At 39.3% G+C, this 23,038-nt stretch overlaps 1 protein-coding gene across 1 annotated transcript in view; it reads right to left on the bottom strand.

Moving 5' to 3' along the window:
• Nucleotides 1–286: 286 nt before the first annotated feature.
• The window catches only part of FBXL7 (F-box and leucine rich repeat protein 7), a 149,961-nt gene continuing 127,209 nt past the window's right edge, over nt 287–23,038 (bottom strand). The window contains exons 3-4 of the mRNA XM_088130710.1: nt 7,120–7,731; nt 287–2,417 (exon numbers count right to left, since the gene is read on the bottom strand). Of these exons, the coding sequence (XP_087986836.1) occupies nt 1,681–2,417; nt 7,120–7,731 (1,349 nt within the window). The 3' untranslated portion in view covers nt 287–1,680. The remainder of the gene's footprint in view (nt 2,418–7,119; nt 7,732–23,038) is intronic.

Below are 23,038 nucleotides of genomic sequence, written 5' to 3'. Positions count from 1 at the left end.
TCAATTTATTGCATTCTTGAATCTATATGAGAAATGGGGTTTAAGTACTAAGCTAACAGTGTCATGTGATTATGCTTTCATGAATTAAGATAATTTTTTTCTCTTGTTAACTCTAGCAAGTGCCCCACATTATGCTATTCTGAATAATTTTTTTTTCCTGAATAATCATAGAGAGCACATCCATTTCCCTCCAACTTAAGGTTGCTTAGACTAATGAAAAGATTTCTAATAGAAGCGACTATGTGTAGCTCAGGGTTGAACTGTGGAGTCCTTGGGGTTCTCTGAGCTTGGTTGTTTTCTTGCAAACGTTTCATTACCCGGCTAGGTAACATCTTCAGTGCAACCAAACTCAGAGAACCTCAAGGACTCCACAGAAAAGATTTCTGTCAGTGCCATGACAGGACACATGCAGTCCCTTGAGCATCAACTGAGGTTTGTTTCTGGAGTACTGAACCAAGGAAGTGTGCTAAAGAATTAGGTGACTGCTGTTAGTCACACAAGTGTTACTGTGAAGCTTATGAATATTCCACTTTCAGTGTGCCTTAGGGCCTCCAGGTCTGAAATAGAAAAAGTTAAGGACAGAGTGTGTGAAGAATGGGTTACATTCTACATAGTGGGGAATGGGAAGAAGGGTCAATGGCCACATTTTGTTATATTCAGTTGAATACGGCCTGATTGCATTTGTAGGTGGGGTGTGATTTGGGGGGAAGATTGAGGAAGGTATTTTTGTTTTAATTGTGATGGCCCTGTTTTAGGGTTTACACTAGTCTTTATCTGTTTCCAATCCAAATATGGCAGGAAACAGTGATGTCATTTTTCAGCAATCATGGTCAAGGGAGGGTCTGGGGAATGCACAAAGGGAATTGGGAGGCCAAAAGTGGCCCACCTCTGGTATATATTTTTGAGATAAAGGATTGCCATAAGGATACTGAGTAGATTAAGTATATGCTTCTTTTAAATAACAAGACATGCTGTGACAATCCGAATTGAAGGAAGGTGTCCTACAACCTTCTTTTAGAGAAAAACTCTTAGTAGGATTCCTGAGAGGCACCAGAGAGCAGGAGCAGGGAACTCATTCAACACTGAGAATCACAATCAAAATGCATGCGTGCTTCATCTCTCACAGTTGCATAATTACAATGGCTAGAAAGCCAGAGGTGCTAAAAGTATTGCACTTTGGGTGGTAACTTTTTTTTTTTTAACAATAATTGTGGCACAAACACAATTAAAAGAGGGTAGGATTTATCCTTCCAATTTAGCTAAAGATAGCCATGACAAAGTTCCACTGAAAACAAAGAGATTTCTCATAACTATCTTTTTTGACTGGTTTTCAAGGAGATGGCGTTACAATTCACTTTTTCTGAATTAGAACCCATGGGATTTGAAGTCAACAACAAATTCAGACTTATTACTTGCCTTCTGATTTCTGAACTCTACACACACACCACTCTCTCAGTAACCCCAAAGGCCAGAGAGTGATGATTTTATGCACTTTCCAGAACGTGAAGAGTTGAGCAAGGCCACTAAAAGGTACCATAGAGGGACCAACGTAGATGGCTAAGTTCTATGTTGCTATCTCTGGCACAAAAAAGGTACAGTTGCTGTATGTGGACAAACTGTGCACATGTACGTACAAACAATTTTAATCTTTTGTTTCAGCAACAAGAAGGACGTTTCACTTCAAAAAAAGGCAGGGTTAGTGTGCTCTATAATGCAACGCTTGCAATGGCGCTTGACAAACCGCAAAGCTTCCACCGAAATCTCACAGTCCTGAACGTTCAGCATTTGCAGGTCAAAGCAATTGGCTGCTACAATCTGCAGGCCTTGTCCAGTGACACTTTCGCAGGACTTCAGGCTCAGTCGCTTCAAGTTGAAGCAGTTCAGAGCCAGAAACTCCAAGCCAATGTCGGAGACCAGAGGGCACTTCCCAATGTCCAGTGACTTGAGTTTTGTGCAATTTTTGGCCAGGTACTCTACTCCGTGGTCTGTGATGCCCTCACAGCCCCGCGCGTTGAGGTAGCGCAGCTTGCTGCAGTACTTGGTAATGTATCGGATGCCCACATCAGTGATGCGGACACAGTGGGCAATGCTGAGGTACCGCAGGCGGAACTCCAGCTTTGCAATCTCACGCATTCCAAAGTCACTGACAAAGCGGCAGTCGCTCACACTCAACTCCCTGATGGAAGGGCAGTAAATCATCAGGTAACGGAGGCCTTCATCAGTAATGCGGATGCAACGACGCAAGTAGAGATGTGTCAGCTGAGTGCAGTGGGTGGCAATGGTGTGCAGTCCTTCATCCTCAAGGACAAAGCAGTCACTCATGTCCAAGTAGCGGATAGAAATCTGTTTGCCATGTAAAGGAGACAATTTGATGGAAACTTCACGGGATAAACTGATGCAAGTCACTTTGGAACAACCTATATTTAAGAGGGGGAAAAAGACTGTTAACAAAGATAGTCCACTTCCCCTTTACATAAATGACCTGAGTGGTACAGGATTTTCATCCCAGGAATAATGGATTGGGGTTTACTCAGCCAGCCCTGGAGAGCAAAATTCTGCCTAAATTCAGTAGTTAAACCAGCAATGGCTAAGCAATGATTGCATTTAAAAAAAAAGATGAAAGGTCTCTGAAAAACTTACCAGATTTGAATCAAATCTGATGCAGCTCAATTTAAAATAAAACTATATAATATTCCCTTTGTTGATCTGCATGTAATATTTAGGTAATATCTCTAGCTGATGTCTACCAATTTTAGATGATGTCACACCTGAATTCCTGGCCTGTATAGAGCTTTCTTCATGCTTTATTGCGGGAACTGAGACATGGCATCACCTTGGATAGCAAAATTTACTTCTGTCCTGAACCACTGTTTGGACAAGAAGTTAGTCTCTAAAAATACAGAAACTGGCTATTATTTACACAAAATCCATGATTTTGGGCTATGAGAATGAGAAAAAGAAAAGTCTGATTTACATGCTGATGAGATTCTTAGAGAGGGGCAGATGACAGATAGGGCCAATGATAAAACTGACTTTTGCTGTCATCTGGGAAGGGAAGGGAAGGGAAGGGAAGGGAAGGGAAGGGAAGGGAAGGGAAGGGAAGGGAAGGGAAGGGAAGGGAAGGGAAGGGCGACCTTTTTCAGTCACAGAGTCCACTGGAGACAATATCTTGAAAGCAAGACTCTGGTAGAGGGTCTCGTCAAAACATGCCACTTTTTTTTGTCCTCCAAGATAACTACCACCCCAATCCATCCCTCCTGTTTCTTCCCCACTTTCCCTCCTAAGAATCTCAAAAGAGAAATAATGTGGGGTAGGGAAGACCCTAAGACTGAAACAGAAAGAAAATACACACAGTGGTGATGATTATAATCGTCATTATCTGATGGCATTTTCTCTTTTTTCATGTTCTTTATTCATATAGACACATCCATCTATTCAGTCTTCTCCCTATTTTGTTTCTCTCTCTTTTTCGTCCTCCCTCTAGTACCCCAGTTTTGCTTCTCTTCCATCCTCCATGAAAGTATTGCCAGTTCACTGGGCACCTGCAGACCACAGCAACCTTGTTGCTATTTTTGCCAGAGGAAAACAAGAGAGAAACAGACCAAAATGCAAATAGGCAGAATCACAATGACACTTGGAAGTCCAACCATAAAACATGTGAGAGTCATGAAGCATGGCCTTTCCAAAAACAATGTGCTGCTTTAGTTGATGTGCTCCTGAGTTGGTACTCCAAACTTATACTTACATTTGCCTCCTAATCTTTCTCTTTTTCTCCTTCTGGAATTAATAGAAGATGGCAGTGGCTGAGTATAGTAAGACCAAGTTTGGCTTCCCAGTCTGTGTGGTCTGCAAGCTGTAGGCTACTTCCTGAAGCAATGTCAGAAGGTGAAATCATTTTCTGGCATGAGCTGAACTTGTCTGATGGATACTGCAGAATTCAGGGCTATTTATGTTCTGAATCCATTTAGATAGTTTCCAACCCACCACCTTTTACAGACTCTACAGTTTAAAATATATTTACACTATTCTATGTCTGGAACCATTTTATCTACTCCTAATAATAAAGATTAAAAAAACAACAACAGGCTCTTAGCAACAGTCTATAGAGAAAATGTAAAAGATTTAAAGTTTCAGAGAACTTTGAAACTTTGAATGAACTTTGCCCAGTTATGAGATAATGGGTTGCAGTCTAGTCCATCCATATAGGTAGTCTGCTTAAAACTGAACGAGACCGTTTAAAAATGTGGAAAATCTGATATCCAACTTTTCTGTGGTTTTGACATATTGGTATGACTTCTACGATGCATTATTCATAAGATCGCACAGTGCATTTACAGATCAAAACAAGGTCTCAAATGAGGTCTGGGAAGCATTCTAACAGGTAAGTTGTCATGTTGATACTAACAAAATCCCATTTTATATGAACATCTATTCTATACCAAACATTTGGAGAGTTAAAGCCAGTTAAAACCAAGGACTTGTCCCAATTCATGTATACAGGATTAATCCTCTGTATACACACTTGGAAATATACAAGTGCAAGCTATACGCATATACCTAACACAATATTTATTTAATGACTACACTATAGTTATACACTCTAAAGATCCTTCATTCATCTACTCCCTTTTATCTTTCCCTCTTTCTTTCTAACATTCTCTTGTATACTTTCATTGGAAAGTTATGTATGTACTATATTCAAGTCTGCTTATTTAGCAGAATTCTCATTCCAGTGGTTGCAGAAAAGAATGCAGATGTGATTCACAGAGATCCTTTCCCCCCCCCCGAGAAATAACTTCTTGCATGATGTAAGAACAACACATTTGAAATTTAAAATTCTGAGTATGCCAGAAGGGTGGCAGCTAGGGAGAACTCTGTTGTTGGTATGGCCTTTGAGTCAATGTTGACTCCTGGTGACTGTATGGATGGGTCTATGCAGCCTTCTTGGTAGGATTTTTGGAAGTACTTTGTCAATACCTTCTTCCAGAAAGTTTTTCAACTTCCCAAGTAGGGCTGGGAGAAAATGATTGGTCAGAGTCACCCACATGGCTTCAGTGCCTAAGGGCAGACTAAAAGTCAGGCCTCCCTGCACTTAGTCTAGCATCTTTAACTGCTACACCAAACTAGCTCTCTGTGGAAAACTCTACATATATTTAGTATTTTACAAACATCTGCTATATGTTGGAAGAAAAAGGGTTGTATGTATGTGTCCCAAGGCCAGCTATACATATGCATACTTACAACACTTTCCCAATGTTAGAATACAGTGGTATCCAGGGATAAAGATCTCCATGTCTCATGTCTGCTCATGGAAGTATTTTATTTGTTGTGTATAAACTCTGTAATCCATTTCCCAGACAGAGTTTTCTGTTGTCTTTATGTGGCTTTGTACCTAGAGGTTTATGCTGCTAAACATGTGTTCTTTCTAAACCAATTGGATGAGATCTTAAGACATGCTGAATCAAAGTTCTTGTAGGCAGTGACATGAATTTATTTCTTCCCCCTTCCAAAACCAGCAACTGCTCATGACAGCTATTCTTAAGTCCTTCTGGTTTTTCTGTAGGGCCATTTTCATATCTCTATGAAACCGTCATAAGGACCTGATGGTTTGGGAATCAATAGTAAATGGATGGTGATATACATTGGTATATGACGCTGAATTTTTTTCTACCCTATAATATGGCAGTAAACCAGACTCAGGAAACTGCAGTTGCACTGAATACAGAGTCCGCCTACTGGCAAGAGACTGAAATTAGGCTGCTGAAATGCGTTAAAATAATCTGGAGAGAGAGATGGGGTGGGGGGAGAGAGAGAGAGTGAGATTTTGAGGGAAATAATGTCTGTATCCCTGGATGCATGTCACATATATACTAGCCAGTTTGTGCATTCTTCCCAGCAGAGGGCAGTATTGCTTGCCCAATAACATCACATTGCGAATATCAGAGCATGAATTCCACAGGGGTGACTGTTGCTGCGAACATAACAAAGTGCTTTGTGGCAAGAAAGGCTACCAATTTTAGAGAGGTCAGATTATGTCTCTGGGACAGCATAGAGACCTGAGGATAAAAGCTTACTGTTATTGACTTGTCTTTCTTTTTAATCTGAAAATTCCTTGCAAGTAGAAAATGGCAGATCCTAAACTAATCCTAGCTGATGTTGTCTTTCACTTCCTCCAACCCAGAAAATTAAACTATGACCAAAACTGACTATTCTCTTTATATGCAGACTAAATGTATCGATAAAACTTGGTATTATTGCTGAAGTGAGCGCTAGTTACAGAACAGTTTCCACAGGGATAGTAGTAACTCTTCTTGTTTATTGGTTTATCCTGCCTTTCCTTCAGGACCTCCCAGAAGTATTTAGGGCAGGGTTCCTCAACCTTGGCAACTTGAAGATGTGTGGACTTCAACTCCCAGAATTCCCCAGCCAGCCTTGCTGACTGGGGGATTCTGGGAGTTGAAGTCCACACATCTTCAAGTTGCCAAGGTTGAGGAATCCTGATATAGGGCACTCCCTCCTCCAGTGTTCACCTACAACCCACCTGGAGGTTTGGTTGGGCTGAGAACAAATAACTGGCCCTACATTGTCCTGCAAGTTTTCATGGGTGGACTTGGGTCTCCATGCTCAGTTCAGCATCTTAACCACTACATCACACTGCTTTCTTTTGCAAAGTGTTGTGGCATCTAAAGACCAACACATTCAAACTCTGCATACCTGATGAAATGAACTGAGATCAACAAATGCTTATGCAGTAGTAAATATGTGAGTGTTTAAAGAGCCGCAGGGATCTTTGTTGTTATGGCACGCTAAAACTGTCACTCTTTAAAGACTAATACTCAATTACAAACACTTTGAAGTATTCAACGGTGCAGATTACGATTTTAAACATAAAGAAAAAACTCCTAACCTTGATCTAAACAAAAGATTATGTGGAGAAATCCTCAATACTCTTTAAAAGAGAGAGAGAGAGAGAGCAGATTCTAAAAATGTTAGCTACAGAGTGAAAAAGTTACTATCAAGACTGCGATCAAAAATATTGAGAATATTTTCTCCATTAAATTTCACATGCTTTATCCAAAACACTCCAGCCAGAGTGTAAATGTAAACTTTTTCCATTACCTGATACATCTAAATGCTCCAAGTTTGGACACAAGGACACTACATCAAAAACCGCCTCATTGGAAATGTTGTAGCAACCTGATACTTCTAATTGCCTCAGTTCTGGACAGCATTGAGCAATGGTGTAAAGTCCTCTGTCTGTGAGCCGCCTGCAGCCACTAACAATTACCGTCTCCAGCATGAGACAGACGTTTGGGGTGTCCTGGCAAAGTCGTCGTGTCAGCACCTTCAGAGCCCTGTCCACGTTGATCGTTTCACCTATCAGGTGAATAGTCCTCCAAAGTCGCGGGTCCCAAGCAAGATTATACCAGCGGCGGCATACACGAGCACAGCGGCACAACTGATTGGTGGGCAAAAAAGAGAATATCTGGATCACGGAAGGGTCGGGAAGCCGGTTGATATTAGCCTGTTCCTTTTGAAGCCGAGAGGCAGCATGAATGAGAGGGTGGGTAAGGCAGGTTGGAGGAGGTGAGTGAACCATTGCAATGGTCTCCCCAGTGACTGAAGAGGAAGATGTAGAAGATTCTTTTCCATTCTGCAAGCTGTGTGAATTTGGTGGACATATTAGCGCAGGACTGGGAGTGCTAAGAGTGCGCATGCTCAGGTCGGAATCTGAAAGACACCAAAGGACACAATGATGAGAACATCCTAAGTTGGAAGCCACATTCTGCATCAACATGAAGTGCTCCCAGGGATATTCATGCTTAAGAAGGCTAGAGGCATAAAAACAGATTCTGTCTGCATTTATTATCAGTAGCTGCCAAGCTCATACTAATGCCTGATGGATTTTTAAACCAACAAAAAAGTATCACCAACTTTTTATCAATTTGCTTCCTACAATTATTTTCCAAAACAATGTGAAAATACGTGCGTGTAAGTTTAAGAACTGAAAAATACAGCAGTGCTTTGCTGAGTATTTAATATGAGTGATTTCCTGGAACAGTATTATCAGATGCCCTACAGCATCCAAATCAGCCTTCTTCAACCAACCCCCCTCCAAATATGTCACCACTACAATGCCCAGAATTCCCCTAAGGCAACAGCAAATATGGTTGGAGATTCTGGGACATGGAGTCCCAGCACATCTGAAGGGCACCAGTTGGGAAATCTCATGTTGTCATGGAGGTTGTTTAGAGCTGGAAGAAGAGACTTCATTCCAGTCAGTGTTATGGTATTACTTCTGAACCAAGAGGTGTGCACAACTACGGAAACATGAAGCTAGAATTGAGCTCCTAGAATTATATCTTTACAAAGATATATTTTTTTTTATTTGCTCTTAAAAAATCTAAATTATATGAAATCAAAGGGATTACTTTCTACCTATTAAATAATAACGCTGAATATTTTTTGAAGGAGCTATTGGATAGATTACTGATCCCAGTAATCTATCCAAACCAGAAACTTAAAGCTCTTAAAAGTTCATATAATCATTATACACTCAACTTTATATAACAGTAACTACTGTATTATTTTAATTAATGTGGTAAAAGCAGAATATATGAAATTGTATAAGTTCAGCCACTGGTCCATTTAATCTTGCCCAGCATGAGCAGCAATGGCTCTCTTGGGTTTCCAGCAAAAGTAACTGGAGGCACTTGAACTGAACTTTGGAGGTTTGCATGGACAAAGCCAAAGAACAGCATGGTATGAAAAAAAGAAATCAGCTTTTTGATGTAGTATAACTAGTTATACATACAATTTGTAGTGGAAATCAGCTCAAGAGGTTGTTAGGGATTGGCACATGTTCACATTATAGTTTATTTATGGTCATAGACCAAAATACAAATATACAACATTAACAGTAATCTGTGGACTACAGTGTTAAGAAAGAAGAATGTAGCTAATACCTTCTAATATGGGACAATATTACAAAGGTTGCTTACACCCAAAATTTCCTTACTGCAATTGTGACTGAGGAACATGTTGCCACCTTTGTGGAGATTTCTGAAGATGTATTAGCTAACAAAAAGGATGTGTTTTCCTCCACAGTATAGGTGGAGCAATTGACAATGTTAATTCAGAGCAACATGTATAGTACAATGGACAACTCAGCAGAACATGAGATGTTAATTCAACAACATCCTCCATGCAAGGACAGATTTGGTCCTGGAAGGGAAGATTGCTGTACCTCCCTTCCAGGACCCTTGATGGCAAGACCTTAAACCTACTGAGAGTAAAACCCCTTCTGTGAGAGACAAGAAAAGTACTTAGGGATAAATAAAGCCCCATCCAAAAGTTCAAGAGTATGTCTGCATGCTGTTGTTGCTATTAGAAGCATTCTCCATTGGACATTTTTTAAAACAGGAATTAAAGTATAAAATTCTTCCCTCAACTTCTTAATCACACCTTAGCAAAGAAGCACAGTCACTGCAGCTTTAGTAGGACTGAACACTTCATAGGGTATATTAGGTAGAAGGTTAACACATCTCTGGGGAAGGATGGTCGTTTTTCCCTATTGTGGGGAGGGCTCTGTTTTTCCAGTATGTGTAAACTTTTCTTCATGGATTTGCAGAAAGAACATGGCATCTACCATCAAAGACAACAACAAAAGATCATTCTCAGTCAACGTGGGCCACACACACTTCCTATGATTCAAGCAGACTGGGTCCCCTGTCCTTTAGTGAGCTGGAATCTTAATTTGGTGGCCCTTGTTGAAGGAAACATATGAAACAGGCTTGAGAACAGAAATCTAAATACCTGTTTTTTTAAAAAAGAGTAATCTATGAATGGAATAGAGATTACTGAAAGTTAAGGGTTTCAGGGAACTAAAATATCTGAAATTCTCTTAAAATTCACAACACCTTCAATAAACAGACGAATGATGACTTGTGTGACAAGAAAGCTTACCAGTACAACTGTTTTCTGCAACCTAGGCAATCACAGGGTAATTCTGGCTTTCTTCTAGATGCATTCTCTCTTCATGAAGGCAACAAAGCTAAGTACTAATAGATTCGGTCAATTCTCTACCTAAGACCTTAATGGCAGACAAGTCAGTGTGGAGGGCTCTGTCAACTAGAAAGGCAGAAAACCTCAGTTTTTAGCCAGAATGCAAGGAAAGCTTTTGGCCATATTCAAGAAATGAAACTGTATATACATATAAGGAAAAAATAATTCAGCAAGTTGCTTGAGGCTAAAAACAACAACAACAGCCAACTACTTCTGTGTCTAAAAACAATTCTCTGGGATTCATTTGAAACTTCCAAACAAAACACGATTATAGAGTTGTCAACAGCATGATTGCATTTGCCAACAAAGCTCCAAAAGAGGCACACAAAATAAAGTTCAGTGAGATAATACCACTTCTATGGCATAATAGCACCAACCTTCCACAAGAGAAAAATGTATTTGACAAAAATAATCTCCTTCACTGTCTCAGTGTCTGCTCCTCCATCTGGAACGGGAGCTTCTGACAAGTCAGATCATGATATGCGTCTTCCTACCAGCGTTGTACAATATTTCTTGTGTGAGCACAGGTGATCCACAAGGATTATTTCTTCAATTACTTTCACTTCTGCTGAAGTCTCTTTTAAATTCAACTACTGCTTCACCTGTAGCATCCACCTCCTACTGGAAAGTGAGTAAAATGATCATCTCATTATAAGGATGTGTGTAAAGTACTTTGAACACTGAAGAACTGCTACGATATGTCCTGAATTGTGCAGGGAATGGCCTAAATGGCCTGCAAAAAGCCCTTCTAACTCTGTGAATCTCTAATGTTGTACATTAAGTAAATAAAAATATCCATTTCATGGCTAAGAAGGGAATGGTGATGAAAATGAAAGAAAACGTTGCCAACTGGCACAAAGTTAAAGTACATCCAAACCAGATAAAATCCTTGCAAGCATAACTGTACACATAAAACTTTCCTCATTTTGTTTCGTGGAAAGGGCAAGTCTGTGAAAAGGAAGAGGTTGAGAACAGATCTGCCTCCTCCACTTACACGAATGAAGAAAATGCCAACATTTATTTTCCTGAAACCTCCAATATTAACCCACTGCACAATTCTTACCCACATACATCACAGTCTAGCTACAGTTGAATCAAAGGCATGACCTTTAATGACAGTGCGGTGTCAGTAAAGCATAGCAGGAGAGCAATTCAAGATGGCTACGTATGCATTAAGCTTTGTTTTCCACTGAACAATATAATTGGATTTTTTAAAATGGACAATTAACTACAACATTTTTTAACAAATCCTGGAATGTGTATTTATATTATGGTGACCAAAGGAACTCAAAATTGAAAAAAAGCAGGCTATTACTGTACTTCTCTATGATTATCAATCCTCTGGTGCAGGATGATTGTAATTATAGCTTCTTTCCAATTCCCAGGATTGTTTATTGACGCTGAAACAAGGCTGATGAGGGCAGTGGTTGCTTGTAGAAACTACAATTTTACAATGATGAGAGCTCCCATCCTCAGTTCAGATGTGAATTTCAGAGTTTTAGTGTCATGGTAAAGAAAAGGGTTTGACCCTAACCACACTACTTATTTTCCTCTCTAATGGGATTGTAGCAGCCAACAGCAGTCAGAAACAAAGAAAATGAATTAGTAATTTTTATTTAAAAAATAAAAAATATTTAAAAGCAGAAGCAGATTTAAAAAGCAGCTGGCATCACTTACAGCAACCCACTCAGTGCAGCAGGCAATACACATGCAGACATACAGAAACACAATCAAACATGTTGGTATCAGCCCCAGGTGCACCAGTAGATTTGCTCCCTGCATCTTCATATAGTCCCCTGCTTAGTCCTGAATAGCCACCGGTGCTGATATGTGACATCAAAGTGTCAGGGAATGAAGATTAACTCATACCAGTTCTGTGGGATGGCTGCAGATTGAACCCCATCTACCTATTTATTCTCAATCTCTTTAAATTTAAGAAAAATCTGAGAGAACAGGCTTGATCACTTATGAGCTGGAAAAGGTTGAAGGAATCAAGAGAGCTGGCTTAGCAGTTCAACCAAATGAAAAATGGTGATCTATAAGTGCAGTATAGAAGAGGAGCCCACAGCAGACAAAGATGCTGGAAGGGAGCAGCTGAGAACAGGGTAGACCTGTGTGTGACAGAGAGAGGCAGAAAGACAGAGAGAGACAGCCAAGGGAAAAGAGGAGACAATATGCAGAAGAGACTACTGGGGATGGCAAAAGCCAATGCCAAAGTGGTGTAATGGTTAAGGTGATGGACTGTTATGGGGAACACCAATATTCATGCTCACTCTCAGCCATGGATGTCCATTGGATGGATTAGTGGCCATCATTAATCACAGGGTTACTTTTGTGGAGAAAAGTCAGAGAGGAGGGAGTACTACGTATGCCATCTTCAGTATATAATATACATCTAACAAACAAATAAGCACATTTGATGAAAGAGCACATTCTCCAAGTGCTCCAGACGCCTCTTAAGACTTGACTCGAGTGCTTGGACGTTATTGCTGTTCTCTTGTAACAAATCTAATAAATAAATAAGTAAATAAGTAAATTTCCTGGCACAGTCTTGCTTCTCAATCCATTATCTTGAGCAGGTGTTGGCACTGTCCTCATGCTCACTGCAGCAGCAGAAGAGAAGATGTATGGGAAGAGAGTTCTTTCATTCTCCTCACCCTCAGTAAACAGTTGTGCATATGATGGAACAGCTGAAGGCCTACTTTCTCCTGAATCCTACTCTTCATAGCCATCCAGATGTTTCTTAGCAATCAACAAGGACATAAGACAACACTGGCATGCTCCTGCTTGTATTTTCAGCAATGCTGAATATCAGAGATATACTGCTTCTAACCCTAGGAGTGTAATGGGATGTGGGAAAGACCTTGGGGGACTGGGCCAAGAGATGCTGCCTAGGGAATGGTCAGATAAGAGACAACATAGCCTGCAGGTGAATAGTGGGCAGGGCAAGAAACTCAGAAGAGACACTCCCTAATTTCGTGGACTGTAAAGAAGACAGGGGGAGAGAATTGCACTTTCGGACTTGCAAGATTCTGTTAATTTAGCTTTGCAATAAAGTACAATTAGCTCATGTGGTTGTGTTTCCTGTCTGGTCTACCTAGTAAGGCTGACATCAATCTTGCAAGTCTGAAAGTACAACTGTCCTCCCAATGTCTCCCAAGCCCCCAAACCATTACAAGAAGTGTACATCGATGTGTATATATGTGCAGAATCTCATAGAGTGGCAGCAAGACTTCCCTCCCTCATTATGCTGAAGATTCACACATGGGGGGCATGAACTCTGAGATTTCCATGTGGCCCTGAGGCAAAAGAAAGACGCAGCCTTTAATATATAAGATGGAAAGACACAGCAGACTGAAGCACAACATCTGATTGACGCTTTCAAATTCTTTTTAGAAATCTGGAAATCATTTCTCCCCCTGGCCAGTTTTGTCCCTTGCCACTTGGCAGGAATGGTTTTTGCTTCCCGTATTTTGAATAGAACTAAAAATACCACAGTTGCCTTTGTTTAGCAAACAAAAAACAGCAATCGGCATATAAGAAGTCTGCCAAGACATATTTGGTTTTTGCATCAGCATCTTTGCTTCTGCCAACATGACAAGTCTGTGAAAGGTCTATCACTGCCACAAAGTCACTTGGAAAGGAACAGGCAGAAGGGTGGGAAGGGAATGCATTCTTACAACTTAGAAACAGTGAGGATAATGATGCATTTACACATACAATATGTTTGAATTAAAATACACTTGAAGGGGGAGGGATCTTGCAAAAGATCAGACTGGGGCAATTCTACTGGAATTAGATAAGAGAAAGAAAGTCTGTTTATCAAATTTCTATCCTGCCTTCTCTCCAGGAGTTCAACACTACATATAGCAGCATTCCCTCCTCCAATTTCCCCCCCAAATGACATTCCTGTGAGGTAGGTTGAGTTGAGAAGAGTAACTGACCCAAAGTCACCCTAGTGAGCTTCCCTGGCAAACTCAAACCTGGGTCCTGGTCCAACATCTTAACAGCAAAATGGTGCAGAGCTAAGCAATTACATCTCAATTAATTTGTCTCAATAAAAATACACAAGGTTTGGAGAAGTGCCACACCATCTCTGAACATTGCATTCCCTCACAGTTCTTTGTATACCTCTCCCAATATTCAAATTCTATGGTTAAAAGTACTCTCAGTCCTCATTGGGCTGTATTTGAGGATTGTGTTCAGTGTAGTGTTTTGCTTCAATAGATTTTATTTTCTTATTTTTTTCCTCTCATGGAAATGTTGAGGCTCCCTGAGAATGCTCCCTTCTTTTGGTTTTTCAGAAGATACATTTAGCAATGATTCCCAAGTTTACTCTTAGAATATATTAGCCATCCCTAAATAGGAACCCTCCAGAGATGTGGGATGAAACTCCCAGAATTCCCCAGCCACCTGGAGAACTCCCAGTTACAGTCCCAGAACATCTGGATCATGCTTGGTCATGGATTAAAGTTTGCAATTCATAAAAAATAAAGCCACAACTGGCTTCCATGAATTTGTTTTAATACACACTAAAGAACAAGATTTGTTTCTAACAATTCTGGTCTCTGAGGATTTCCTTTGTGACACTCCAGAAAGTTCTCTAATCTGATGTGTCCCCTCTCTTAGACTCCTCCGTATCTTTCACATGAACTGAAACAAAGAAAAAGCTCTACAATTCTACCTCTAAAGTGAACAGAGGGTTCACGGCATAAGATTGTACCTACAAACAGGAGCAGGGTTTTACTACTAAACAGATTTTGTTTGCTGAGATTTGTTTCCCTCCATTTTAAAGGACATACTCATAATCTTTAAGTTTTGAATAATTTCTCCAGGATTAATCAGTGTGATTAACACCAATCAATCAGTGTGTACACTGACTTTTTTGTTATAAACTGGAAGGAGTGATTTCTTCTGAAGTCAGTCCAGCAGAGGAGATGGTATGTATATATGTCCAAATGAGTGACATGCCCTTTCACGGTGGGGAACATATTGTTAGAACTATGGATTTCTTCATATTTTCTGTTAGAGTTCTCTCTTCAATACCACTGCTGCTTATTTCCATATGCCTCTGCCTTGACTTGCATACGTGAGCAGCTGAGAAATCTGATGTGATGCCTTCTGTATAGTTCAATAAGAGTGGAAGGACTTAAACAGATATGAAATTAATGTTGCCAGCCAGTTAAAAATGCACACTCTGTAAAAATGTAGGTGTAGTCCAGCAGTATAAAATACACTCCTCTAGACATATAAAGATGTCCATCAAAATTAATGATATAGATTTTAGAACAGACCCAAGATACCTTTTTAAGGTATACAAAAAATCTTAGATCCAGCTAGAATTTAATTTTGATGTTCTTTTTTCAAATCTCCGCTGGTCAAGTAAACCAACTCTAGCTACCCTCTTCATCAAATCTTTTGATTTTCATTTCTAATGTTTTGCTTTGGAAGCAAGTCACAATGAGTTCAATAGGATTTATTTGCAGAAAAGTTCATCTTTGATTTGGGAGCATCTTTTAGGAGTCAGTGTAGCATAGTGGTTAAAGTGTTGGACTAGGAGACCCAGAATCTAGTCCACTCTCTGCCATGGAAGCTTACTGATGACTTTGGGCTGGCCATTCTCTCTCAATCCAATCTATCATACACTGTGCTTGTTGTGAGGAAAAACAGGAGAAGGGAGCACTGTTTATCCTAGTCTGAGCTGTTGAATAAAAGGCAGGATATAAACCTAAGAAGTAAAATAAATATGCATACACTGGTTGGGCATGGCAAATGTAAACTCACTGAAATCAATGAGACTTACTTTAGCCATGATTAATTTATTCAACTGATTTCAATGGGTGCGCTCTAAGCATGACTAAATCTACATTCAAACCAATGCCTTTTAATTGTGAGTAATCTTGGATCTCTTGGGGAAATATTCAAATTAAATATACACAAATCTATTATGTTTTAGTTCCTCAATGAGGAATATAATTATGGTCAGTTAAAGGATGGAAGAGGAAGGAGATCTTTAGAAATACTTTATTAGGATCTTAATAGACTTGGTATGCTTTGTTCCTAAGCATAGCAAAAGAAAATGTAAAAAATAAACCCTCACAGATACACTTTGTTGTTTGATAAACAAACAGTCCAGTGCTTTCTCTCTTGCTCGGCTCTCAGTTACACTACCAACCATACTGACGTCCCCTTGAAATTTCTGGAGCCGTTTCTTTTATGCTATTATAAATACATAGACTGAAATCACTGAGAATGTAAACTTGGCGGGGCATCTTAATTGTACAACAAAAAAACGAAGGGACCCATGGAGTCCGACTCTTTTATGGGATGCAACTTCATCCGTTTTTAGTCCACCCTTTTCTCATAAGAATATATAAACTCTTGGTCCTAAACAACAAGGTCCCTACATTTATGAGAGCAATTAGCCTTTGTTTAGACAGGCGTATTTGTCTGTCTCCTAAATTTTTCAATGTTTCCCATTTTCTTTGCCTAAAGCAAACAATTCACTGTTTGGATTTTTAATTAAGAGCTGGCCACAGCCAATGTTTGCTCACATACGGAAATCTCTTTAACTTCCAAAATGATTTGGAGATACTGAATTTTTATGAGACCTGCAATGCCAACTTTACAAGGAGAGTCAATATGAGAACATATGTTTCAACCGTTTCATTTGTAGCCTCGCTGGAAGAATGTGGCTGACACATTCTCTCAGACAGATAAGTGCCCAGATTCAGAGCCCCACATGGGTTCAGAGACACAAAGGGAGCTCTTCTGAGATGAGTACAGAGAAGACTCTTTGCTCCTTGCCCTAATCTTAGATCCTGCAGGAAGCTCAGGAAAAGAATCCCAAAGGATTGGTGATTAAGGCCCCAGAGAGCTTTGCTGTTGATGAACTAAGAGGAAGGGAGGATCCAGAGGGCAGAACTGAAGTAAGTTCTACAGTTTGGAACAAGGGAACTGTGCATTCCATGAGTTACTCCACAGGGATGATGTTTGGGAGGCTTTATGATTTGTTTAAACCAAAACTATGAGTTATAATAATTGAAATGGGTCAGCCATTTCTTCTACTTCTTCATTTATGGCTTAACATCATAGACACAACATATTGCTGGATTTCTCTGCCCATGCACACCCACAATCTGTTTTCAACTGCAGTCAGCCAGATGCCTTTGGAAACTCACACTGCACATGGAGTTGACAGCTTCACCCAGCGTCCATTATTCAGAAGTATACTATTGCTATGTACAGAGACTCTCATCAGCTCTTGTGATTAAGACAAGTTGAAAGAAGCCTATGAAGATAATTATGATTTTCTTATGAATGAGATGGCTCCTTTGGAATACAGCTTTATTAGGATAGCACAGCCCTTTCAGAGAGTATAAAGCTACTCATAGTGTCTAATTTTGAAAAGAGGTAAAATTCGGTGCACAGCTGCTGTCTTCAGTAGGCCATTTGTTGCATTGTTCCCACTGACCTTTGAGGCCGACCTTATTTTATCAGTGCTGAAAGGTCAGGTTTACTCTTGACAGCAAGACCTTTAACATCCTTGCCAAGGAAAGTAACTAACAAAACATGAGCACATTCTGAAGACTTTCCCATGTGACTTGGGGAGAAAAAAAATGTAGCACCGATTCCCAGGTTTGTTGTTTTTTTAAAAAATGTTTTGAATGCTGTGGTACTCTGTTAAACATGTGTTGAAATGTATGTTTTATTTCATTTGAGTGCCGGCAATCTTTTAAACCACTGGGATCTGCTTATCATTTGGGAAGCAGAGGGAGGGAGTGCCCAGATCAAGCAATAATGTTGCAAAAAGTGGAATATTTCTCTGCTCAGTAAAACAATCCATGAATTTTATATAGAAAAGCATTATAGCAGGCCAGGCACGATATCATATTTTACTAGCCATGGCAATGACATGTTATAAGGCATTCATGTCAAACAAATGTACCTACGAAGGTGGATGTGGCAGTCTGAGGTTCTTTTGCATTAATTTCAGACGTTTTTGTCATTCAAGCGCTGATAAATTATCACCTACTTAGAAACCGACTTTTTATTTACATTTTTGTATCTATATCTACTTTTAAAATTATGGCAAAGAACAATATCTTTAGTAGATTAACTAAAGTTTTACAACATACTTGTAAGTGTCTGAGTTTCCAAGAATTCTTCATCAGCCGGGAGGGAAACAGGCAGAGGAATTTGGCTGATATGTAGCAGTTTCTATTCTTAGTTGGATTGAGAACTTCTATTAGGGAGAGATTATTGTTGCTGGTTATTTGATTCTTATTTAGGCTTTCATTAAGCACAGATTTTTGTTAAGTTACCCCCAAAATCCTCTCAAAGCTTCCTGGGGAGAAGAAACATACAAATATTCTCTTCCCCTTTGAAAATAAAAGTTCTAGATGTTAAAGTTGGCATCAACAGTGACAATAGAGTTTACAACAAAATCAACCAAATCCACATATTTGGACTTTTTCTCCTGAAAGTAGCTTGAAAATTACTATTTCGATTATTTCAAAGTTGGCATCCACCTGTTTCTTTATCCACCAGCATATAACTTAGCAAACAAGGGAGTTTCCTTTTAACATGCTGATTTCAGTAACTTATTTTTAAAAAATAGATTCTGGGTGTTGGATGGACTCTTATTATTTCTGATGTGATCCCTGTTAATACACTTTAAAATCTGCCCATCATTTTTACAGAATGTAGTTGGTTCAATTAGTACAATTGTACTAAGACCATAAGATAAAGATGAAGGTGTTGATAAGACAGATGAATAGAAAAATAAAATTACTGAATCTGAACACAGAAATACACCATATTTGAGATCAATAGCTGCAGTTAATTTTTTGCTTCAAATGTTATATTTGTGCTATATGTCTTAATCTCTAGAATGAAATCCCAGTTGTATTATTTTTAAAATTATATTCAGGACAACAACTCTGTGAATATCATGGACACACCTGGGCTGATCTTGTATGCACTCAACCTGCCACTCTTGATCAAATACCACAGAATTATTACAGCCGCTACTTTGGCCCAGTTGGTTTGGTCATCTGGAGTAACTGCTCTATAAATATCCCTTTTCAAGTGTGTCACCTAACTGTTCTGCACATTCTGTAGCAAAGATTGCTGTGGATATTCATCAACCCCCTTCCTCCTCTCTTAGGAGTACTACTACCTGATGATGAGAGGGCTTCTCTGTGCAGATCAGTGTTTTCTAACTGTTTTGGAAGGAGCTGCATTCCCTCTAAGAAATGACTGTATTGTTTCAAGATATACAATAGAGAGAGATCTTTCTTTTGGTTTTACCAGTTTGCCTCGACCACTGCTGTATCCATTTTGTGAGATGCGCCTTCAAAATTCCAAGGCTGTCCATCACAAAAAGGCTGGATATCCCTGGTAAAAAGGTGAATATCCCCAGCAAAAAGTGCTTCTAATAAAAAATACCAAGTTGGCTTCCTCATAACTTCTGTATAGACTCACATAGGAGAGAACTGCTTAAGAAAACACAACTAAAAATGAAATAAACAAAATCAATTCAAAACATTCTTGTTTTTTTCCTCCACATTCTTCTCTGCTAACTATTGTTATGTGTTGCTGTGCTTTTCGGTATAAATACATTTTGTACAACATATCAACAAAAGCTTGGAAAAAGAGGAATGTTCAGCACTACCCTGGCCTAGATGTGCAGCATGTAGCCTTTAATAAATGATGAAAAGGAGAAATGCATACTAAAGAGGTATCCTGTTCAATGTATTGCCTTTTCTTGAATCACATTTGTCTCAGAAGCTGGTCCAGATTAAGTCAAAATCATTTTAATCATCATTAAACACAAGTGAATCCTGTAGTTAATTACTTTGGGCTGCAATTTAGAATCTGAATACCATATGTGATATTAAGACATCATGCAAATACACCATAGTTTCATTTTAATTAAATATATATATATATATATATATATATATATATATATATGAATTATAGAATACCAGCAAAATTCTCTTACTTTTTAAATGCTTTGTCTTAGTGTGGAATGTTGTAAAAGAGCAATTAAATAAATGGAAGTGCTCTTTAAAACTGAAACATTATCCAAAGTTAGGGGAGAAAAAAAAGACAAGCAACAAGAGCAAGAATCTATATGGCAATTTAACCAAACATTGAGAATGGAGGGAGAAAAAGATGATAGAGAGAAAATCCCATCTGCCTGTTTTAGTAAATGTGAAATATAATAGTTTTTAAAGGTGAAATCATGCTAACACTCTAAAACTATTTTCATCATCTTGGCGTATGACTAAGCGCAGATGCACGCTTCGTCAGGGCCCGAACAAATAAAGAGCTATGTCTAAGCAGAGGATTTTTTTTTTTTTTAAAAGCCAAATACCTTTGAAGCAGGCAATATAAAGAAGCTTTGCTCTCTGATCATGGCAGCAAAACCATGCTTTTATGTCCTGAACAACAGGGCAGCACCAAGCTGGCTCAGCATGAGCTGAGTGGCATGATAATTAAGCCAATACATAGTTAGCATGAAAATTGTACTCAAAGAAAGTCCATTAATGTTTTTCATCAAGCTGGAGAGAGGAACTGAGTGGAGTGCCCCAAAGTTCAGTACTGGGTCCTCTACTCAACATTTTTATTAATGAGTTGAATGAAGAAGCGGAGAGAATTCTGATCACACTGCAGAAGAAGCAAAACTGAATGAGATAGACACAAATAAAATTCAAAATGATGAGTGAAGAGTAATGGGTTGAAAATAAAAGGATTAAATTTAACAGATACAAATTATGTCCTTCAGTTATGAAACAGAAATCATATGTATAGTGGGGGATTTATAGCAGATACCTGGTTTAGTAATACTACTTGTGAAAAATATCTTGAAATATTAGTTTCTGCTGCTTTAGTCAGACTCCCTCACGGATACTGTGTCCAGTTCTGGGCACCACACTTAAGAAGGATTCAGAACAACTGGAACAAGTTCAGAGAAAGGCCACGAGGATTAATTAGAGGATTAGAAACAAAGTTCTAGGAAGAGAGATTGAAGAAACTGGGAATGTTTAGCACTGGGGAAAAACTGAGAGGGGACATGCTACTATTCTTCAAATACATGAAAAGATGTCACACAGTAGAAGGTCAAAATCTTTTCTCTACTGTTGCAGCGTGCATGTCACAAAATAATGAATTTAACTTACAGGTAAAAAGAATCCAATTGAGGGTTAGGAAAAAAAATAATACTGATTTTTTAAAAAATGGAAGAATGAATGAAAATGGATGAATAGTGCACTTATGCTTAGCCACCTAATAAAACAGATAAGCAACATATATACTCAATCACACACACAACCTTCATAAAAGGAGAGTGAAATGAATACGGGTAAGGGAAGGAACTGCAACATTTGTGAGGTATTAGCACTGTTAGATCAGGAGCCTCACATGTGCAGATACACCCCAGCACACCATTTAGACCACACAAATGCCATTCACATAAAGCACTCCTACACTAGGACCATAGTTTTCCTGTTTATAGGAATAGAAAATGGGAAGACGTTGCTGCCAGAAAGTAGCCTAAATTCTAACCCTTAAGAGCATTCGTGGAGAATAAACTGCAAAGTAAACATGCATAAAAACTGTCCTTCAGAATAGGTTTCTGCTCTGATAATGAAGCTTGGCAGAGCAGATTTTTCTGACACTCTTGTTAAGGCTGCAGACTACAGTACCTGAATGTTGTCTTCTTTGGTGATCTGGCCTTCTTTTCACTGCCGATATGTAACTTTTTTTGATTTCAGATTTTTCATGAGTTTTTAATGCAACCATATTGGCTTTTTCTACTATTCTCCATTTTCCTTCTTGTTGGAACTGTGGATGAAAGCCTGGGATGGAGGGTTTATCACTTTACAAGTTGTCTGAGTGATAGGTCAACAGCCCAGATGTGCTCTGTACTGATGACTTGTCATTTTGGCTATTTTAGAACAAGGATCTACCATCTCTTCTAGAAGACCACTCCACCCCAGTCCAAAAATAGCTTGATTGGCAACTTGGTAGAACAGAGGAAGGGAGTGAAATGAAGTAGGATGGAGCTCTCCTAGCACACAGGGCAATCTCAGTCATCTTTCATCCTACACTCTTCATTGCTCCACCAAGATGTTAACCAGGCTATTTTTGAAGACAGGTTTAGCATTCTTCCAGAAAAGTGGTACATCTGTCCTCAGAAATAGTCTGAGTGCAACTCAGAGGTTGCATGGAGTATCAGGCATCTCCCTCCCACTTTACCATTTAATCGAGAACCAAAAAAAAAAAAAAAATGGCCATAGGATCCTGCATAGTTTGGTCAGGCACTGCACAGAAAGATCCCTCTGTGGAAACCAGGTTGTCTGATCTCTCCTACAGTCCAAGTCAAAAAGGTCATGGGGGACAGTCCCCAGTAATCACTGGGGAGGAGTGCACCCACAGCAACCTCAAGTGGAGAACAGAAGCTGAACAGATCCTAGTCCCTGACAGTGTCATCAGTACTGTCAATGAGGCATTGCAGACCATTCATACAGCAAGACTTGTGGAGGGAGAAAGGGAAAACATTCCTTTAAAACAGGAACAGCTAAAAATGAATTAAGTTGCTCCCATGATGGGCTGGAGCTGAGAAGGTGACATCACGAGGAAATATCCTTTAAAAGGGGCTAGTGAGGCATCTTTGTAAGCCTTCTCCAGTGGCTAGTATAGTGCCAGATTAAAAGCAGCTGATTCTCTTGAGCCTACTTTCACTTTCTGAAGGAGTAAATTCTATTGAGTCAATTTTCTGGAAGCACTGCGCTTCTATGCTTGGCAAAGTTTGTCTCTCAACAGATGTTTGGGTAGTTAAAGTCACCCATCACTACTATGATATACCTCTTTGAAAGAACTGCAGTTTACTTTTAGAAGGTGATGGGTGATAACAGAGACAAGTAACTGTTTTTATTCATTCCTTATTTTAACCTAGATGTTC

The sequence above is a fragment of the Python bivittatus genome, unplaced genomic scaffold (genome assembly GCF_059951505.1).
Source record: "Python bivittatus isolate LINGU-HERP-01145 unplaced genomic scaffold, Pbiv_v1 ctg000840_np1212, whole genome shotgun sequence".
Lineage (NCBI taxonomy): Eukaryota > Metazoa > Chordata > Lepidosauria > Squamata > Pythonidae > Python > Python bivittatus.
This window is presented reverse-complemented; position numbering and strand designations above follow the sequence as displayed.